The following is a 20820-nucleotide window of genomic DNA, read 5'->3' on the forward strand; positions in this document are numbered from 1 at the left end:
TGGTCTTTATGGTTACAGATTTTCTTGGTTTAATCCCGCAATCACTGTGTCACTCCCTTTATTCAGTCCCCCATACTATGGTCTGTAGTTTACCAAAACACAGGGGACAGAGTAACACGACTGCAGGATCAGACAAAGGGTTTGTTTGTGGACACAGGTCCGAACATGAGCTGTACCCAGTATGAAACTACATGTTTAATCTTATTTGTGTTAATTAAAATGCAATTAAAAAAAAAAAAAAAAAATAGAACAACAACAATTCCACAATGCCACATAGTAACAGATAAAACAGGGAGGCTGGATTTCCCTGGCAGAACATGCAATGCAGTCAGTAGGGCTGAGGGTGACCGATATCCCCGGCCTGAATGATACTCAAGATCAAGCCGCTGTCTCTGACTAGGTTAGGACACACACTAACACCTCCATTGTTCTGGGGTCGGGTTCTGAAACCCACGCACAGCCAAGCTCTAATGAATACGGACACTGTGGCATGACCTCATTTAGGGGACAGGCAAGGACCACCACATGAACACCGCCAGATATTTATCCATCTTGATACACTCTCTTTATGAAGGCCCCCCCATTACATTACAATTGTTTTTTCTTAATTATTGCTAAAAAGGAGCACGACATTGCAAACTCAGAGTGCTACTAATTTATCAACGTGTTTGGGGAGCAGAACAATTCGTGGAGCAGTACTGTGCCCACTACGCTGCTCTTTTAGATTGGTACACTACAGAGCTTGGTAAATGTGACCCTGTCCGGCCTGCCCACACAAAAGAAGCCAAGGCCAACATTCAAACTAATCTCTTTGCTCCATTTTCTGGCTTAAAAAAAATATATATACAGTATCCCTGCCGCATATGAATGAGATCTAGGGCTCATGCACACGACCGATTTCTTCAGTGTCTTATCTTTATGTTTTGCCAATAGAAAACTGAATCATTAATGTCTGAGGCCACGCGCACATCAGTTTTTTTTACGGATCTGTGTGTCTGTTTTGCAAATTGAAGAACAGGTCCAATTCTTGGTCATATACGCAGTCCGTCTCACCCATTCTAGTGTACGCTCTGCAAAGAAAAACACACGGCACACGGAAGCCGCTAGGGTCAGGGCTTTGCGGCCAAAAAATGGAAACTGTAGTGTGCATGAGGAGTTACAGAAATCGTGTTAATCTTTTAAATTTAGGGTCCATCCATGAAGACAGATTTTGGCTCCATTATTTTGTATAGAACCAGAATAGGGCTGCATCTTATAAGCCCTCAAATGTACCTGTGTTTGCATACGATGACACAGATGTTTTTTTTTTTTTTATGTCGTATTCCGTATGAACCCAACAGAACTGCTGCTAGTGAAGAAAGTCTATTCCATCCCCAACCCGCTCAGGTGATTTCTAGAACTGGTTCTAAAACGGAATCTCCACACAAAGTCTGATCTTTGGCTAAAAGAAACAAGGTGCGATAATCTGCCAGCAAATGAGAAAAGCTGGTCTAAAGATGCAGGTCAGGAGAATCCAGCTCACACGCAGAACAGACGTTCAGAATTAGTGAAGGCCAATTAGGTGAAGTTTCACTGTGTGAATTATGGGAACTTTCCTCCGATGTACACAAAGTCTGAGCAGCCACTGATTGCTATTAATCCTGCTGCACCATAAGCTTATTATGTGTAGACTTACAAGACCACCTGGAGCTGCCGGTATTGTTCATGCAGCATCTGCTACAAACACACAAATTACTTTCAACTGAGCTGGTGACGTTGATAAAAATATTTAAGAGCTGCCAAACAGAGCACAAGTTTGGGATGGGAGCCAGGAGAGAAGGGCCCCCCAGATGGCACCTAATGTCTCAATACCCGCAATGCTTGCAAGGCTCTCGTTGCAGAAGGCGGAAGAGACGGAGAAGAGATCTAAGACTTTGGCAGCTTTACTTGCTGACGCACCAAGTAGATTGGCAGGGAAGTGGGGAGCCAGATGCAAGCTTTGTAGCTGAAGCCAATAGAGGACAACAAGGGACACGGCAATAGTCTATTAACTTTCACATTTGATGGAATTAAGACTAAAACAACAAAAGTGGAGGATAAAACTATTTCATGCTTACTCCCCAAGTAATACAGCGCAAATCAAATGGTTTACAAAAGGGACTCAAACATGGCCGCTGCAGATCTGCTCAAACCATAGAAGACCTCCCAGATTATTAGAAGACGGTCACAGACATAAGGTAACTTCAGAAGATGTAACCGCATTATAGTACACACAGCTGAATGAGAAATAGATATGATCAGCTAAGGGGGCAAACTCTCCAGCCCCCAATAACACTACAGGTAGAAATGTGGCAAAGTACCTGGCCGCTGGATCTTATTGCCTCATACACATGTGAGCGCAAGGCCAGGTCCCGTCCAGGATTCGTGGAAGTTAGGACATGTCCTATCTTTCCACGGATCGGAAAGTCGGGTCGGTTTTCACTGACCTGATTCACCCGCTAAAGTGAACGGGTCTGTGAAAACTATCGGGTGCCACTCGGATGCCGGGAAAAACAGCCCGAGTGGCACTCTGTTGTATGCAATGGCCATTAGCTGGAATGCTACGCAAACAGGAAAATACGACACTAGTCTTAAAGCGCCCCTGCAATTCAATTCTCAGGGTACACACTCGGTGGAACAGGTGCTGAGGCAAGCGTATGACCCCCAGAGAGTCCCGCGCACGGGTCTTATAAGCTATAATAGGAACCGTGCGTGAGACTCTACAGGCGTTGTACAGTTGCCTCGGCCAATGTCAGAGCACGTGGGAGAAGTGAATTGGTGGGACACTAATTATAGAATACACATTTGCAAAGTCTACTATAGAATTTATTAACCCCACAAAACATACGCAGAGTACGTGAACATTATAGGTCTATACAATAAAGACATAGTAAAACAAAATTAGGGTTTGGTGGGAAAATTTTGCATTTATACAAACAAAGATGCCCAAATTATTTTCTTGGCTTCATGAATCTGCTTGATTGATTGATTGATGCAGCTTGGACATTTTGCTTTCTAACACAGCAGAGTTAGGACAGCGTTTTAAAATATATTTGCAAGTCTATGGAGATAGAACAAGGACAATGGGAAAGGAGTTCAAAAGGACTAAAAAAGCAAGTGCTGGCTTTGAGACATTTATTTTCGAATCCCATTAAATCTTTACAGTAGCTCTGGGGTTCGAAACCGATTCCAGAGGACCCGTCACCTATCCCGACTAGTTTGTTTTAATAAATAGTGTGGTTTCATGGGAAATACAATTTCTGGAGGATCTTTTCTTAGAGCTTTTCATTGTGCCGTTCCTCTGGAATTCCTCCGACAAATTTATGACTGGGCATTACCATTCAGGGGTGTGTCCTTACACAGACTGACACTGTCCAATCAGTGCTGACAGTATAAGACTAAGGACACACCCCTTTGACAAGTGGAATGCAAACACCCAATTGTCAATTTAGTCATACATTTCTAGGAGGAATATAGGATGGATTCACACAAGGCAGATTTTGTTGCAGAAGTTTCTGCGACTTAAAATCCGTTCCATTCATCTGAATTTGTTTTTTTCTGCAGTCGGTGCATAGATTTCTGCAAGTTTCATTCAGATGAATTGAACTGATTCAGTCGCAGAAATTTCTACAACAAAATCTGTCATGTGTGACTGCGCCCTAACAGAGGAATGACAACGCAGAGTTCTAGGAAGAGGCTCCAGAATTGTTCTTTTATGGGGATCTAATAAAATAGACAAGTCAGAGAAGACCGGTCCTCTCGAAGGACAATATTCCTGAGAAGTTTAAATGTTCTCTCTGCAGTTCCTATCTACACTCCAAAACAAACATAAGGAATTAGTTTGTGAGCCCAAATGTGCCCAGGGACTAAGGTTAGTGATTACAGTCTGGACAGTACTGTAGAACATTTAGGCATTATATTGCCTATACCAAATTAAAAAAAAACGACTTGTATTAGTGCAGGCAAATAAAACAAGTCAAACACACACTTACAAGCAAACAGTGCACAAATTCAGGTCCTCCAACCAGAGTGGTGAAGCTGCCCAACTGCTCAGCCAGCGCAAGCAGCACCTCATCTTCATCATATATGGTATCTAGAAGAGACGCAAAGTAAAACATATACATTCAAAATCGCCAGGGACAAGAACTGCGAATGTTCAAAGGTGCCCTACTGGGAAACCTACATGAAGTGAGAATTGTAGAAGGATTTCAAAGTTGCTAGAACAGCTTTTTAGCGGGGAATTTCGATTTCCAGCCACAGTGTCAATCCATCAGACTATTACACATCTCCTACCACCCTGTAGATGAACACAATACTGCTACTAAAGGGATTGATGCCAGTAACATTGGGAATTAGTAAAGATTACAAAAAAAACAACACTGGTGGGTGTCCATGACCGATTAATAGTACTGAAGGGAGTCCATGGCCGATTAATAGTACTGAAGGGAGTCCATGGCCGATTAATAGTACTGAAGGGAGTCCATGGCCGATTAATAGTACTGAAGGGAGTCCATGGCCGATTAATAGTACTGAAGGGGGTCCATGTACTCAACAGGGAGACACATACCATTTGTTTTGTAGAATTGGTGGTAGTGTGCAGTTCAAGAACCCATTACAAATGTTAACTTATAGATGCATATAAATAAAAAATGTTTTACTTAAAAGGGGCTGTTCTGGATTAGAAAGCCGGGTGATTTCTGCAACAAGCAGCACTACACCTGTCCACAGGTTGTGCGTGGTATTGCATCTCAGCCCCATTCACTTCAATGGAGCGTAGCTGCAATACCAGACAATGCCAGGAAAGGTCTAGTGTTGTCTGGAAGTACCGGATAACCCTCCTATAATAGGTTGTCTGTGATGAGAAGACAAAAAAAAAAAAAACAAAGAGGAGAAGGGTGGTCTGCTTGTTTTCCACTAGAAGCCGCATCAATCTTGGCCACGGGCTGTAACTGGTATTGCAGGTCAGAGCTATTTGAGTAGAGCGAGCACCAGGGTACAGCCCACGGACAAGAGTAGCAGTTCCTGAAAAATAAAAAAAAGCCAAAAGTAATTCCCTAATACACGTGTAGGCTTACAAGACAATAGATTAGTAAGAATATAATAATTGCAAGGCCACAACACCAAACATTCCAGACAGCAGTGAAATAAATCTTGTAGTGACAACCTCTGGGGACATTCCTCAAGAGACGCAGCAAGCTCAAAACATAAGTATTCCATGTAGCTAAACTATTCAGGAGCCATTTTGCTGATACTATATTATCATAGACTATATGGACAAAAGTATTGGGACCCACCTCTTAATTCAGTCTCATTGCCACATATATAAAATCCAGCACTAGCCGTGCAGTCGCCGTTACAAACATTTGTGAAAGAATAAAGAGCTCACTGAACGCCAGCGTGGTCCTGTAATAGGATGTCACCGCTGTAACAAGTCAGTTCATTAAATGTCTTCACAGCAACTCAGCCACGAGGTGTCTGACCATGTAAAGTTACAGAGCGGGGACGCCAAGTGCTGAGGTGCAACTGCATAGTGCACAAAAGTCGCCAACGCTCTGCTGACTCAATAACTGAAGAGTCCAAAACCTCCTTTGGCGTCAACTTCTGCACAAAAACTTTGCCCCGGTTGCTTCATGGCTTGGGTTTCCATGACCGAGCAGCGTCATACAAGCCTCACATCACCAAGCACAATGCCAAGCGTCAGATGGAGGGGTGTAAAGCCGCCGCCACTGGACTCTGGAGCAGTGGAAACGTGTTCTGTGGAGTGATGAATCACGCTTCTCTATCTGGCGGTCTGATGGAGGAGTCTGGGCTTGGCGAATGCCAGGAGAACGTTACATGCCTGACTGCATTGTGCCAACTGTAACGCGTGGAGGAGGGATAATGCTATGGGGTTGTTTTCCAGGTGTCTGCCTAGGCCCCTTGGTTCCATGGAAGGGAAATCTTAATGCTTCAGCATACCAAGACAAATAAATGCTTTCAACTTTGTGGGAACAGTTTGGGGCTCTTTTCTGTTCCAGCAGGACTGTGCTCCTGTGCACAAAGAAAGGTCTATGAAGGCATGATCGGGTGCGTCTGGTGTGGAAGAACGTGACTGGCCCGCACAGAGCCCTGACCTCAACACCATCGGAATGAACCACAACAAGAGATTACGACCCTGCTCTGTAACTTTACCTGGTCTGACACTTTGTGGCTGAGATGCTGTGGTTCCTAAAAGCTTCCACTTGGTAATTATACCACTCCTAGTTGATCGTGGAATATCTATGAGGGAAAAAATTTCACAAACTGACTTGTTGCAATGGTGGCATCTTATAACAGGACCACGCTGGAATTCAGTGAGCTCTTTAGAACGACCCATTATTTCAAATGTTTGTAAAGGCGACTGCCCGGCTAGTGCTGGATATTATACAGCTGTGACAATAGGACTGAATGAAACACCTGAATTCAACAATTAAGAGGCGTGTCCCAATACTTTTGCCCAAATAGTGTATGTACACATTGCTGGTGGTCTGATACATGGAAAGCCGTTCTTCTGTAGTAACGATGCTCCTTGCCGCAGATCACAATTTGAAATTATTTCTGTTTTAACATATTTGTAGCAAACAATAATTACCCGTCAGAAATGGAAGCAGCTCCGTCCTGGTCCTCTCCACCCCCAGAGCTAGTGCTATGGTAGACAACTTCTTGATGCTGTTGAGACGCAGCTGCAGGATAAGGAGAACAAACATTACTATACAATAAGACTATCTTGCTGGGGCTACAGCAGTACAACTACGCCCCCCCCCCCCCCACTACGGTTTACAAAACAACGCGGTATGCACGAGAAAAAAAACCAGAAACATTTTTAACCACGTGGTGCGATTAAGACTCTGTAAGAATTATCCCATCGACTTAGATCGTTCAAGGAAAAGGCTCCGAGAACGTTCTAGATTGGTTGCCATTAATCACGTGCACTCTAATCAGACACGACCAGCATTGAGTCACAGGCTTAAAGAGGCTCTGTCACCAGATTTTGCAGCCCCTATCTGCTATTGCAGCAGATCGGCGCTGCAATGTAGATTACAGTAACGTTTTTATTTTTAAAAAACGAGCATTTTTGGCCAAGTTATGGCCATTTTTGTATTTATGCAAATGAGGCTTGCAAAAGTACAACTGGGCGTGTTGAAAAGTAAAAGTACAACTGGGCGTGTATTATGTGCGTACATCGGGGCGTGTTTACAACTTTTACTAGCTGGGCGCTCTGATGAGAAGTAACATCCTCTTCTCTTCAGAACGCCCAGCTTCTGGCAGTGCAGATCTGTGACGTCACTCACAGGTCCTGCATCGTGACGGCCACATCGGCACCAGAGGCTACAGTTGATTCTGCAGCAGCATCAGCATTTGCAGGTAAGTAGCTACATCGATTTACCTGCAAACGCCGATGCTGCTGCAGAATCATCTGTAGCCTCTGGTGCCGATGTGTCCTCGCTCGTCTGACACGATGCAGGACCTGTGAGTGACGTCACAGCGTGATCTCTCGAGAACACGCTGTGTCTGCACTGCCAGAAGCTGGGCGTTCTGAAGAGAAGTGGATGATACTTCTATACACAACGCCCAGCTAGTAAAAGTAGTAAACACGCCCCGATGTACGCACATAATACATGCCCAGTTGTACTTTTACTTTTCAACACACCCACTTGGACTTTTGCAAGCCTCATTTGCATAAATACAAAAATGGTCATAACTTGGCCAAAAATGCTCGTTTTTTAAAAATAAAAACGTTACTGTAATCTACATTGCAGCGCCTATCTGCTGCAATAGCAGATAGGGGTTGCAAAATCTGGTGACAGAGCCTCTTTAAAGAAGAAACTAGAAGGGAAGTCTACAAAACACCACGATTATTGTAAACAGACTCATTGAGGATCGGTCACTAGTTTATCAATTCTCTTTCTCCTAACTAATCTAATAGGCGTTTTGCTGATGATAACAGTGCGATAGTTTGCAAATAATAAATTATAATTTTTTTTTTTTTTAAATTTATGAGCATTTTTCTAAATATGTAAATGAGGCTTTATTAGGCAACTGGGAGGTAGCAGCAGGGATTCTCCGGAGGTGGAGCCACGTCACAGCCTCTGACGCTGTCCTATCAGCATGAAGCCGCTTCACACAGTGTGAGAGTGAAGCTGGAGGGAATCCATTCAAACAGCCATATCTCCGGCTGTCAACCACCTAGAACAGCGGTTCTTGTGGCATACGAAAGAGGAGATTCTAATCTGTCCATAGCAGTGACACGACCCATTGCCTGTTCGGGTGAAAAGACTGTAATCGCACACACTCTCTCCTGCTCTGGCACTGTCCATATCTGATTGGACAGTGTCACAGCAATAGTAACACGCCCCCTTGCCATTACACGTCCCATTGACTGTTCAGGGGGTTATTTAAATATCTGGCGCCAAATATTACGGCACCAATATCTAAATAAATTGTGCAGCCCTCCTGATTACATGCTACACATGTATGGGAAGGTGAAAGGTTCTCTTTAAAATACCGGCTCCGTGTGGGCTAAAGAGTCCAGTGGGAGATGATCTCAACTATTGACAGCCTTCCCTGTAGGAATGTGAAAACACAAATAGCAGCCAATCACTGAGTGAGTCAGCCTACTGGACTCTTAAGCCCACAGTGAGCTAGGTTTCAAATCAATAAATTCTAAGTTAGCCTGTATCTCTTCACACAAAAACTAACTAAATTCTCAATGAATTAGAATATCATCAAAAAGTTAATTTCAATTCAAAAAGTGAAGCTCATATATTATATAGATTCATTACACACACACAGAGTGATCTATTTCCAGCACTTTTTTCTTTTAATGTTAAGGATTATGGCGAATAGTTAATGACAACCCAAAATTTAGTGTCTCAGAAAAGTAGAATATTATTTAAGCCCCAATTTCAAAAATATTTTTTAATACAGAAACGTTGGCCTAGTAAAAAATGTCTGTCCAGTATATGCCCTCAATACTTGGTCGGGGCTCCCTTTGCATGAATTACTGCATCAATGCAGCGTGGCATGGGGGTGATCAGCCTGTGGCACTGCTGAGGCGTTATGGAAGCCCAGGTTGCTTTGATATCGGCCTTCAGCTCGTCTGCATTGTTGGGTCTGGTGTCTCTCATCTTCCTCTTGACAATACCCTATAGATTCTCTATGGGGTTTAGGTCGAGCGAGTTTGCTGGCCAATCAAGCGCAGTGATACTGTGGTTATTACACCAGGTATTGGCACTTTTGGCAGTGTGGGCAGGTGCCAAGTCCAGCTGGAAAATGAAATCAGCATCTCCATAAAGCTGGTCAGCAGAGGGAAGCATGAAGTGCTGGAAAATGTCCTGCTAGACGCTGCGCTGACTCTGGACTTCGGCCCAATTCACATCGCGTTTGTGCTACCCGCCGAGCGCATATGTAAAAAAAAATAAAAACGTGGACCATTGAAAACCTATACAAACGTGTACCATTTTATGTTTACGTCTGTTTTTATAGCGTGTACGCTTAGCGTATACTCATACGTCTGTATACGTTTGTCCATTTTTTACCTAAAAAAAGTATACTAATTTTTTTCCAAGGTCAACAGTGAAAAAAAACAAAAAAACGATAGATTTACTGTATGTAAACGGATACAAACGTATAGCATTACATTTGCATACGTCCTCCATTGAGATCAATGCTTAAAAAAACCTGTTACGTCACGTATACCTTTTCGTGAAGTACAGAATAGCATAGCAGACTGCGCTTTTCAGCACTTTCCAAAAAACAGTATCCTAATGTAAACCATGACAAACACGGACCAAACGAATGCCATTTTGATCTAGGTTTGACCCATTATAGTCTACGTATACGCCGAGCTATACGTTTCAATACTTTTTTAGTGTTTAAAAACGTATATGCTCGGCGGACAGCACATCGCGATGTGAATGGGGCCTTACCTATAAGGGCCATTGTTTAGGCCTCTAGTCAGAGGTGATGTATCTTATTAGACCCGGTTGTTCTACCGATCATACAATGATGCAGAACTGTCACCTCCCAGGCGCGGATGACTCTTATTCTGAAGCTGGCATGTCACGTTCTGGCTCCAGGATCCGAACACTCATTCACCGTGGGCGTCACCAGCAAGTCATTATACAGGAACAATTAACAAACAAAAAATATGTCAATTTACATCTATGAATAACTGTCTCACGGGATGACGTTGTGCCCAGACCTGCCACAGTGGACAGATGCTGACGTATTCAGACTTTGGCGAACGGAAAAAAAAACCACGTATGATAAACGTGTCCCAGCTTAGACGCAGTGCACTGTCGGCTAAAGGCAAGCGATATACCCACAAACGGTTTCACCATGGCTGCATCCAAATGAGATTTTTCTTTATTTGCTGGAAGCGTGGAAAAGGTTGCCTTTACAGGTTTCTTTTCAGCATTTTTTTTATATGACTTCTTTGGGGTGTTTTTTTTCCAAAATAATGTGTTTTAGTACCCGAGTTTTTTATATTGCATTGCAAACCACGTGATTCAGAGATTCCTCTTTACAACACATGATTAAGGCCCCATGCAAACGACAGTATTTTCCTCTATCCCGAAATACTGTCCGTAAATACAGATCAGTAGGCATCCGGATATACGGAGGGGAGTCTGTAAATACGGTCTGTATCGCATCTGTATATACGGATCCGTACAAAAAAAAGGGAGGTTGCAAAAGACGCCATCAACATGTTGCATAGCAACGCTTCGGTAAATACAGATGCACATTAGTAGCCGTCCGTATTTACAGGAGCTCCCATAGACTTCTATGGGAGAGTCCCTGCCGTGATTACTGACAAGAATAGGACAGGTTCTATCATTTTTTTCCAGCACGGACACCCATCAGTAAAAATACTAAAAGGTGTCTGTGGCCAATAGAAATTAATGGGTCCGTAATTACTGCCAGTAATTACTGATGAAAAAGGCGGTCGTGTGAATGGAGCCTTAGGCCCCGTGCACAGGACCGTATTTTATATCAGTAATTACGGACCCATTCATCTGGCCACCGTGGCTTTGTTTTTTGCAAAAAGAAAAAGCCAAAAACAAACAAGGAAAAACACCAGAAAACATGATTTTTCCTAAAAATTCTGCATGTGAAGGCATCCTAAATTGGGCAATTGTCACGGGTCCATTGCTTTCATTTTCACCATTCAGATATGAACTAGATACAGTTCTGGCCAGTGATCTAGGTTGGCCTCCCATGTCCTTGGATGTGTATGTAAACAATGCCGCCTCACCACCCTCTAGTCTGAGTGCACAGTATAAGGTCCTAGTGAGAACGTAAAGAAATATGGATCGCTCTAGTGCTCAGTTATTTAAGGCAAATGTCCAAATTGTAATCAGTTTGCATCCGTTATTTTGATTTCAATTCGATTAACATCTTCGTTTTTATCCTTATTCTGTACTAAAAACAGATCAGAGTAAGGCCAAATTCACACGAACGTGGGGAAAGAGACATAAAAAAAATGGCAGTTTCACATCCGTGTTGCCCCCGTGTGGGTCACGTTTTCAAGGATCCCCATAGATTTGTTATGGAGGAATCTGTGAAAACGGAAGAAAATAGGACATGTTCCATTTTTCAACGGACCCTTCACACGGTCCGTTGAAACAATGGCCATGTGAACGGCCCATTTGAAATACACGCGTCCGTGTGACAGCCGTTGTTTTAACGTCCGTTATACGGATGTATTCTACGTTAGTCTGAATAAGGCTTCGTTGACATCTACGCTAGGGCTGCGTTCCGACTATTAGTTAGCTGCTAAATCATCTTTTTTTTCTTATCTGTTTACAATTTTGCATGCTCCAGAGCTGAAATCTTCCAGCAATCCAAAACTTTGCACACTTCAACGCATTTTAAGAGACAAACCCTTTTCAAGAAGAGTCTAGTGAGGTGCAAACATCCGTTCCTTATGGTTTCATAAATAAATATGGAACATAAAAAGACATATGCCAGAAACGCACCACATTTTGGCGAATTTTACATCAAGGTCTAGGCTCATTCAAATTGGTAAATCTGCCCCAATCTGTCAAATTGCATCACAAGAGCTCAGCTAAGCGGTTAGGTCTTGGGAAAGTCCTTGACGTCACGGTCCATATATGGACAGTGACATTAGGGGCTTAGTGACGTGAAGATCCCCGGCCAGAGCATCAGGTAACACTGCATCTCAGAGGTACTGTGTGGGCCAGCGAGGCCATCTGGACAGTTACATCACTAGAGCTTCCCAACGTAAACTTTAAAACGGAGCCTGTGACGGATGCCCAACAGTGGCATCCGTCACCCGTAAGCTAGAATGGTATCCATTTATGGATACATCATGAAGTGTCATGAGAGTTCATAATGTGTATGTTAAATGGACATCATAGCTCGGGAGATTTTCCCAGTGTACCCATTAAATGGAGGACAAAAACGCAGTGTGAACATAGCCTAAGTTATATAAGATGATGACAGTAGCGCATATCTTTCTATATACAGTGCCATGCGAAAGTATTCATCCACACGGTGTTTTTCCTGTGCTGTTGCATTACAACCTTAGGCTATGTTCACACGGAGTATTTTGGGGGAGGAATATCTGCCTCAAAATTCCGTTTGGAACTTTGAGGCAGATATTCCTCTCCCTGCACGCCGATTTTCGCGGCGATTATCGCAACGCTTTTCGCCCGCGGCCATTGAGCGCCGCGGGCATAAAACAGCGAGAAATACGCTTTCTCCTGCCTCCCATTGAAGTCAATGGGAGGTCGGAGGCGGAAGCGCCCGAAGATAGGGCATGTCGCTTCTTTTTCCTGCGAGGCAGTTTTACTGCTCGCGGGAAAAAGACGCCGACGCCTCCCATTGAAATCAATGGGAGGCGTTCTCGGGCCGTTTTTGCCAAGTTTTGCGACGCGGTAACCGCGTCAAAAAACTCGGCAAAATACTCAGTGTGAACATAGCCTTAAAGGGTTTATCCTGTTGCGAAAAACTGATTGCCTGTCCTCAGGATAGGCCATCAATAGCTGATGGGTCAGGGTCCGACTCCTGGGTCACCTGCCGAGCGCCGCTTCTCCTTCATTTCTTCTTGCTCACTGTGAATAGTCGAAACAGAAGTAGCGCCGGTTCACAGGTGTTGCAGCTTTTTCTCATATTGAAGTGAATGGGAGAAAAGGCTGCAATACCTAAGAATCGCTGCTACTTCCGTGTCGACTATTCCCAGTGAGCAAGAAGAAATAAAGGGGAAGCAGCGCTCATACGATCGATGCGGCCCCTTCAAAACAGCTGATCAGCGAGGTTCACGGGAGACCCACCCCAACCTATGAGCTATTGATGGCCTATCCTGAGGATGGGTCATCAATTTTTAGTGACTGTAAAACCCCTTTAAATTAAAATTGATTTTTCAAAGGTTTGTGATATTGCTCTAACCAGACTTGAGGTTTCATAGCAAAGGGGGTAAAATACAGAGGCAACCCAAACTTTTCAGCTTTTGCTTATTTATTTAAAGAGGCTCTGTCACCAGATTTTGCAACCCCTATCTGCTATTGCAGCAGATAGGCGCTGCAATGTAGATTACAGTAACGGTTTTATTTTTAAAAAACTAGCATTTTTGGCCAAGTTATGACCATTTTCGTATTTATGCAAATGAGGCTTGCAAAAGTACAACTGGGTGTGTTTAAAAGTAAAAGTACAACTGGGCGTGTATTATGTGCGTACATCGGGGCGTGTTTACTACTTTTACTAGCTGGGCGTTCTGACGAGAAGTATCATCCACTTCTCTTCACAACGCCCAGCTTCTGGCAGTGCAGACACACAGCGTGTTCTCGAGAGATCACGCTGTGACGTCACTCACTTCCTGCCCCAGGTCCTGAATCGTGTCGGCCACATCGGCACCAGAGGCTACAGTTGATTCTGCAGCAGCATCAGCGTTTGCAGGTAAGTAGCTACATCGACTTACCTGCAAACGCTGATGCAGAATCAACTGTAGCCTCTGGTGCCGATGTGTCCTCGCTCGTCCGACACGATGCAGGACCTGTGAGTGACGTCACAGCGTGATCTCTCGAGAACACGCTCTGTGTCTGCACTGCCAGAAGCTGGGCGTTCTGAAGAGAAGTGGATGATACTTCTCGTCAGAACGCCCAGCTAGTAAAAGTAGTAAACACGCCCCGATGTAACACACATAATACACGCCCACTTGGACTTTTGCAAGCCTCATTTGCATAAACACAAAAATGGTCATAACTTGGCCAAAAATGCTCGTTTTTTAAAAATAAAAACGTTACTGTAATCTACATTGCAGCGCCTATCTGCTGCAATAGCAGAGATAGGGGTTGCAAAATCTGGTGACAAAGCCTCTTTAACTTTTGTTTTTTTTTTAAAAATAATTTAATTCTATTGTAACAATTTGGACTACTTCGCCATGTCCACCACATAAATCAAAATTGATAAAAATACACCAAAAGTTGTGACCCGTTAGTGACCGGCCCATCGTGTTTTTACGTCGGTCACTAACGAGCCTTATTCCGATGCCATAGACTTTTTACGTCGCGGCATCGGAATAAGTAAACAGAGCAGGGAACTGTCAGATCTCCCTGCTCTCAGCTGCCAGAGGCAGCTGAGGGCTGGGAGCGTCCCTGCTCTGCCGTGTGAGATCGATATTAGTATCGATCTCACCCGTTTAACCCCTCAGATGCGGTGCTCAATAGCGAGCACCGCATCTGAGTGGTTTTGGAGAGAGGGAGGGAGCTCCCTCTCTCTCACACCGACACCCGGCGATAAGATCGCGGAGTGTCTGTCTCCAATGGCAGCCGGGGGCCTAATAAAGGCCCCCAGGTCTGCCTGGAGCGAATGCCTGCTAGATCATGCTTGAGGACAGGCAGTAATACACTGCAATACAAAAGTATTGCAGTGCATTATAATAGTGATCGGAGGATGCATAGTGAAGTCCCCTAGTGGGACTAGTAAAAAAGTAAAAAAAAAAAAAGTTTAATAAAGTTAGTTTAAAAAAAAATAATGAAAAACCCACTTTTTCCCCTTACAAACTGCTCTACTATTAAAAAAACAAAATAACGTTAAAAAGTTACACATATTTGGTATCGCCGCGTCTGTAACGACCCCCGACTATAAAGCTATTACATTACTTAACCCGCACGGTGAACGCCGTAAAAAATGAAATAAAGAACAGAAAAATTGCTGTTTTCTGTGAATCCTGACTTTAAAAAAAATGTGATAAAAAGTGATCAAAAAGTCGCATCTACTCCAAAATGGTACCAATAAAAACTACAAGTCACCGCACAAAAATAAAGCCCTCATATAACCGCATCGGCGAAAAAATAAAAACTTTACGGCTCTTCAAATATGGAGACACAAAAACAAATAATTTTGAAAAAAAAAGCGTTTTTACTGAGTAAAAGTAGTAAAACATACAAAAACGATACAAATTTGGTATCGCTGCAATTTTAACAACCCGCTGAATAAACTTAGTGTTATTTATACCACACGGTAAACGGCGTAGATTTAGGATGCAAAAAAGAGTGGCAAAATTTCAGATTTTTTCCTATCTCCCCCCCGCCAAAAAAGTTAATCAATAAATAATATGTACCTCAAAATGATGCTATTAAAAAATACAACTTGTCCCGCAAAAAACAAGACCTTATACAGCTATGTCGACGCAAAAATAAAAAAGTTAGAGCTCTTGGAATGCGACGATGGAAAAATGTAAAAAATAGCTTGGTCATTAAGGTCTAAAATAGGCTGGTCATTAAGGGGTTAATACTTTGTAACGGCACAGCAATTCTGATATTGTTTTTTGGATTTTGTTTTTATGGCGTTCATCATGCAGTATAAATAATATGGTACATTTATTGTCGATATAATTAGGGAGATACCAAATTGAAAACTTTTTTTTTATGTTTTGCTACTTTTGTACAGTAACACTTTTTTCTTTTATGACAAATTTGTCTGTCGCTGAATTTTTATTTTTCTGTCAGTGGAGCAGTGGGAGGGCTTGTTCTTTATCGGGACGAGCTGTAGTTTTCATTGAGTTATATAAAACTGATAGCTTTTTAAGTCCCCATTTTTTGGGAGGCAGATCAATAAACCGCAATTCTGGCATTGTTCTTTAGCTTGGTTTACGGTGTTCTCTATGCAAGACAAATAACATGATCGTTTTAAAGCACAGGGCGTTCTGAATGCAGCGATACCAATTATGTGGTATGGTTTGTTATTTTTGCATTTAAAAAAAAGCGTTTAGTAAAAGGAAAGACGTGGATGTTTTTGTTTTACCTTTTTTTCATTACACTTTAGCAAAATTTTATTGCCAACCGTTATAGCTATTTTCACACGGGGCGGATACACTGTGTAAAAGAACAAAGCGTATCCGCCCTGGGCGCCGCAGGGAATTCCATAAAAAACAACGCACTTGCTGTCCTGTAGGCCGGTCACTTGGGATGACGTTTCATCCCATGTGACTGAGGCAGATTGGCTGCAGCGGTCACAAGGGATGAAACGTCATCCCAGGAGACCGGCCTGGACGAAGCAGCTAGAATTGTGGGCGAGTAATAAATTTTTATTTTTTTTATGAGTTGCAATTTTTGCAGCGGAATCGAAGCTTTTCCGCTGCCAAAAAATAAATAAATCACAACATCTGCTATTTGTTGCGGGTTTTAACTCCCCATTGAATTCAACGGGGAAAACCCGAAAAACAAAAAAAAGACCGCGATTACGCAAATACAATTGACAAGCTGCGGATTTAAAAAAAAAGGCACCACAGGTCATCTTTTTCCCTCTCATTTACGCAGCATGTACTATGCTTCATATTTCCCTCTATGTGAAACCACTTAGGTGCCACGGTCACTATTGACAGCAGAATCGAAGGGGTTAAACAGCCTATATGGGAGGTTTCCCTGATTCTGGACGTTAGAGCTGTAGCCTTAAAAACGGTTTTCTGGGTACATTTTATGGAGGGCGACAAACTGATACATCTGTCCACATTATTAAGTCATAATCACCGGTGTGTGGGTTTTTGTGTTGGTTTCCCTAGACATTTCTAAACGATATGTACAAGGGCTTGTCCACACAACGGAATTGCTGCGTATTTTCCGTCCGGAGTTGCGGACGGAAAATACGCAGTGGAATACAATAGCAGCAAAGTGGATGAGATTTGGTCCTCAACATTAGCCTTGTTCTATGATCACAGTTTATAAAGGAGTTCTCTCTATTTATTGCTTGCCTGGAGCTTTTATAGCACCAACATATTCCATCGCGCTGTACAGAGAATCTCACATCAGTCCTCAGCCCTATGCGGATCTCAATGGAATTTCTCCTGACAGACACTGGGGCCAATATTATAGCAGCAGATTGATCAGTATGTTTGCGGAGGGTGGGAGGACATAGGATGATAAACCCACCAGTAAATAGTCCATGAGTGGCGGCTTCACATCGGTGTTGTGATTTCCACTTTCTTGTTCCACCAAAATAACCATAAAAACAGAAAAAAATGCTTCCGTTAAAACACCCATGGAGTTTAATGTTTTGTGGATTTTTGTAAGCGCAGTTTGCTTCAGCTAATTTCCATCAGGTTTCGTTTTTTTTTGGTGCAGACATATTTTTTTTCGCTATTCGGGTATGTGCACACGATAGCTGCCTTTTACGTCTGAAATTACAGACTGTTTTCAGGAGAAAACAGCTCCGTCGTTTCAGACGTAAATGCTCCTCCTCGCATTTTGCGAGGCGTCATTGACGCTCGTAATCTTGAGCTGTTCTTCATTGAATTCAATGAAAAACGGCTCAAATTACGTTTCAAAGTGTCCTGCACTTCTTTTGCCGAGGCAGTCATTTTCCGCGTCGTCGTTTGACAGCTGTCAAACGACGACGCGTAAATGACAGGTAGTCTGCACAGTACGTCGGCAAACCCATTCAAATGAATGGGCAGATGTTTGCCGACGTGTTGGAGCCGTATTTTCAGCCGTAAAACGAGGCATAATACGCCTCGTTTACGCCTGAAAATAGGTCGTGTGAACGCAGACGTAAAATGGAAACTTCGCAGAATGGACCTTTCCTGGTTTGGTTTACGATTGGAGTCAGTCAACAAATGAGAAACAGAATGTCTTCAGTTTGCATCTGTCAAAACCTTCTGCACATGCGCAGAAGAAAAATATGTTGAGAGCACGCGCTAGCCGGAGCGTGAGAAACTTCCAGCACCGCAGAACATGCGCACAACTTGTCAAAAACTAAAGCATAGAACAGATTTTAAACTCTTACACACTGAAGCAAATATTTCCCTTTTTTCACAGCTCAGTCAAATGGCATCATAAAAAATAAAATAAAAAAATTACAGTTTTTTGTTGCTTTCCGTTTTTAATTAATAATCCATCAAACAACTAGGACCCTTTTAAAGCTGAATTCAGGTGCAGGTATGAACCCAGCCGTACATCTGTTTCTAAGGCCTCGTTCACATCTGTCCCAGGAACCCCCGTCACAGATCCAATACAAAAAATGACAAACTAAATAGTGCAGCATCCTGTGCTACAGTGTCCGCTAAAACGGCATACACCATGACGGAATCCATTAAAGGGGTTGTCCACTACCGGACAACTAATGACCTATCCACCAGATTGGTCATCAGTATGTCAGCGATGCGGGTCTGACCCCCGGACCCGGCACCGATCAGCTGCTCCGGTGGCCTGCGGGCACCGGATGTTATGGCACATTATGCAATGTAAGGAGCCGGAAGCAGATAGTTCCGTACTCTGCATAGCGGCTGTGCGGCAGGTCTGTTCCTAGTCACTTGAATAGGAGCAGAGATGCAGTACAGCAGCTATTCCATGACTGAAGCTTCCGGCGTGGACGTCTGGTGCCCGGAGGCAGACGGAGCGGCTTAACAGTGCAGGCCCCGGGTGTCAAACCCCCACAGAGCACGTACTGATGACCTATACAGTGGATAGGTCATTAGTTTTCCGATTCTGGACAACCCCTTTAAAGTCTATGGCTCCTGTAGGGCACCGGGGGTGTCAGTCATGCAATGGATCCAGTGCTTCAATATCTTCGTTGCTCTGCTCCTATGCCGGAGCAAAGAAACAGAAATACAGAATGCAGATGTGAACGAAGCCTAAGAGAGTACATACTAAGCAGAAGACCTCCATGAAAAGAAAATCACCTCTCTCCCACCAGTCCCAGCATCCTAACAGCACCTTTTAACAGTCACATGGTGTTGCAAAACTGGGCATGCTGGGAGATGTAGTTTTACGACATCTAGAGAGCCACAGGTCAGATCATGTTGACACTGCATTCCCAGCTCCTGAATGGCAGCCACTACGCAGTAAGACAAGCCCGGCTCCTGGATTGCCGTTCACAAGAATAGGAAAGCTGAGTGACAACCCCCGGAGTGGGCTCTGCTGGCAACCATAGATGTCACTCAGCTCTCCCAGAAATACAACTACAAAACGACATTTTCAACAAGAACTTCTATTCACCATTGAATATTTTTTTTGCGGAACGGTCTTTATATTTACATCATATAAACCTCTTTCCGGCAGGTTATACATTAGTAGCCCGTGGTATATAACCAGCCTCCAGCGAGAACCCTGCTCAAATAAGACACTGCACTGTATCACGCCACGGCGGCCGTACTGCAGCTCACTACCAGGATGACGGGGCCAGTTCTAAAGGAACGCTCGGCAACAGAGTGACGGGAAGGAGGCGCCCACCTCATTCATTCCGCAATTAGATTGGTAGGTCACTATCCTCCGGCTTCTCACCTGAACGTCCTCGTTCCTCAGCTCGTCAATCAGAACAGCGATAGGATACAAAGAGTCATCTCCATCGGCTCCTGCCATCTTGATACCGGCTACAGCTTCGTCTTCCTCGCCCTCTTTAGGCCTACTTCCGTTCTGGAACATCTAGGGAAGGAGAGGAGAGCCGAACTCCGGAAGTGACGTTCGATTCACAGCTGTACATAGCCACGCCCTAATTGCTGCTGGGTTCCGCTGCTTAGAGTGCTGTAATGCGCAGGCGCAGTGTCATAGATTTCATGCTCAGGAAGCTGCGTAGTCCCCAGAGCGGTGGTCCTCAACCGTGTTGTCCGCTAGTCCTAGCTGTGTGGCTCACCATAGGCGTCCCCTGTTATGATCATATGGGCTCGTATAGGAATTACCTATCCTGAAATGCCAATTTCAAATTAAAACATTTATCTGCAAATTGAAATTTCAGGATTGTGTGCTTCTCCATGTTCAATATGTAAAAGGGAATGTGTCGCTAGAATTTTTATTTTATTTGTTTCAGTTAAACAGTTAGTAAATAAGTGATTACACATTGTTTTAATTTTTTCACAAGTCAGGAAATATTATAAATTAGATTCTAATTTATAACATTTCCATGTGCTGGTCACTAGAGGGAGCAATTCCCAATATTGCAGCATTGGCATGTGGTAAAGCAACCTCATTGCTTTATGCTGCAAATTTGGGGTAGACACACTCGCTCTAGTGTCCTCACACAATCCCCCCTCCCTTCTGGCTAGTGCCAGGAGAAGGAGGGGGTTGAATCTTCAAACCTCCTACACTGTGCCGCCATTTTCTGAGCGAATGCACAGTGTAGGAGGGTTAGATACAGTGGTAATCAGACAGTATAACACGAACATAATACACACATCACATACACAAACATAACTTACCTGCTCCTGCTGCCGCCTCCGCTCCTCTGCCTTGCGTCTTCGCTGCCTTGAACATATGGACGGAAGCTGCGAACGGAAGTCGTCATCTTACTGTCCGGCCGCGGCTTCCGGTCCACATGAAAATGGTGCCG

The 20820-nt window shown here is 43.6% G+C and overlaps 1 protein-coding gene across 1 annotated transcript in view; it reads right to left on the minus strand.

Moving 5' to 3' along the window:
* The window catches only part of PPP2R1B (protein phosphatase 2 scaffold subunit Abeta), a 34076-nt gene extending 14105 nt beyond the window's left edge, over positions 1-19971 (minus strand). Inside the window, exons 1-3 of the mRNA XM_075839761.1 lie at positions 19779-19971; positions 6629-6719; positions 4011-4111 (exon numbers count right to left, since the gene is read on the minus strand). Of these exons, the coding sequence (XP_075695876.1) occupies positions 4011-4111; positions 6629-6719; positions 19779-19919 (333 nt within the window). The 5' untranslated portion in view covers positions 19920-19971. The remainder of the gene's footprint in view (positions 1-4010; positions 4112-6628; positions 6720-19778) is intronic.
* Positions 19972-20820: the final 849 nt, after the last annotated feature.

The sequence above is a fragment of the Rhinoderma darwinii genome, chromosome 10 (assembly GCF_050947455.1).
Source record: "Rhinoderma darwinii isolate aRhiDar2 chromosome 10, aRhiDar2.hap1, whole genome shotgun sequence".
Lineage (NCBI taxonomy): Eukaryota > Metazoa > Chordata > Amphibia > Anura > Rhinodermatidae > Rhinoderma > Rhinoderma darwinii.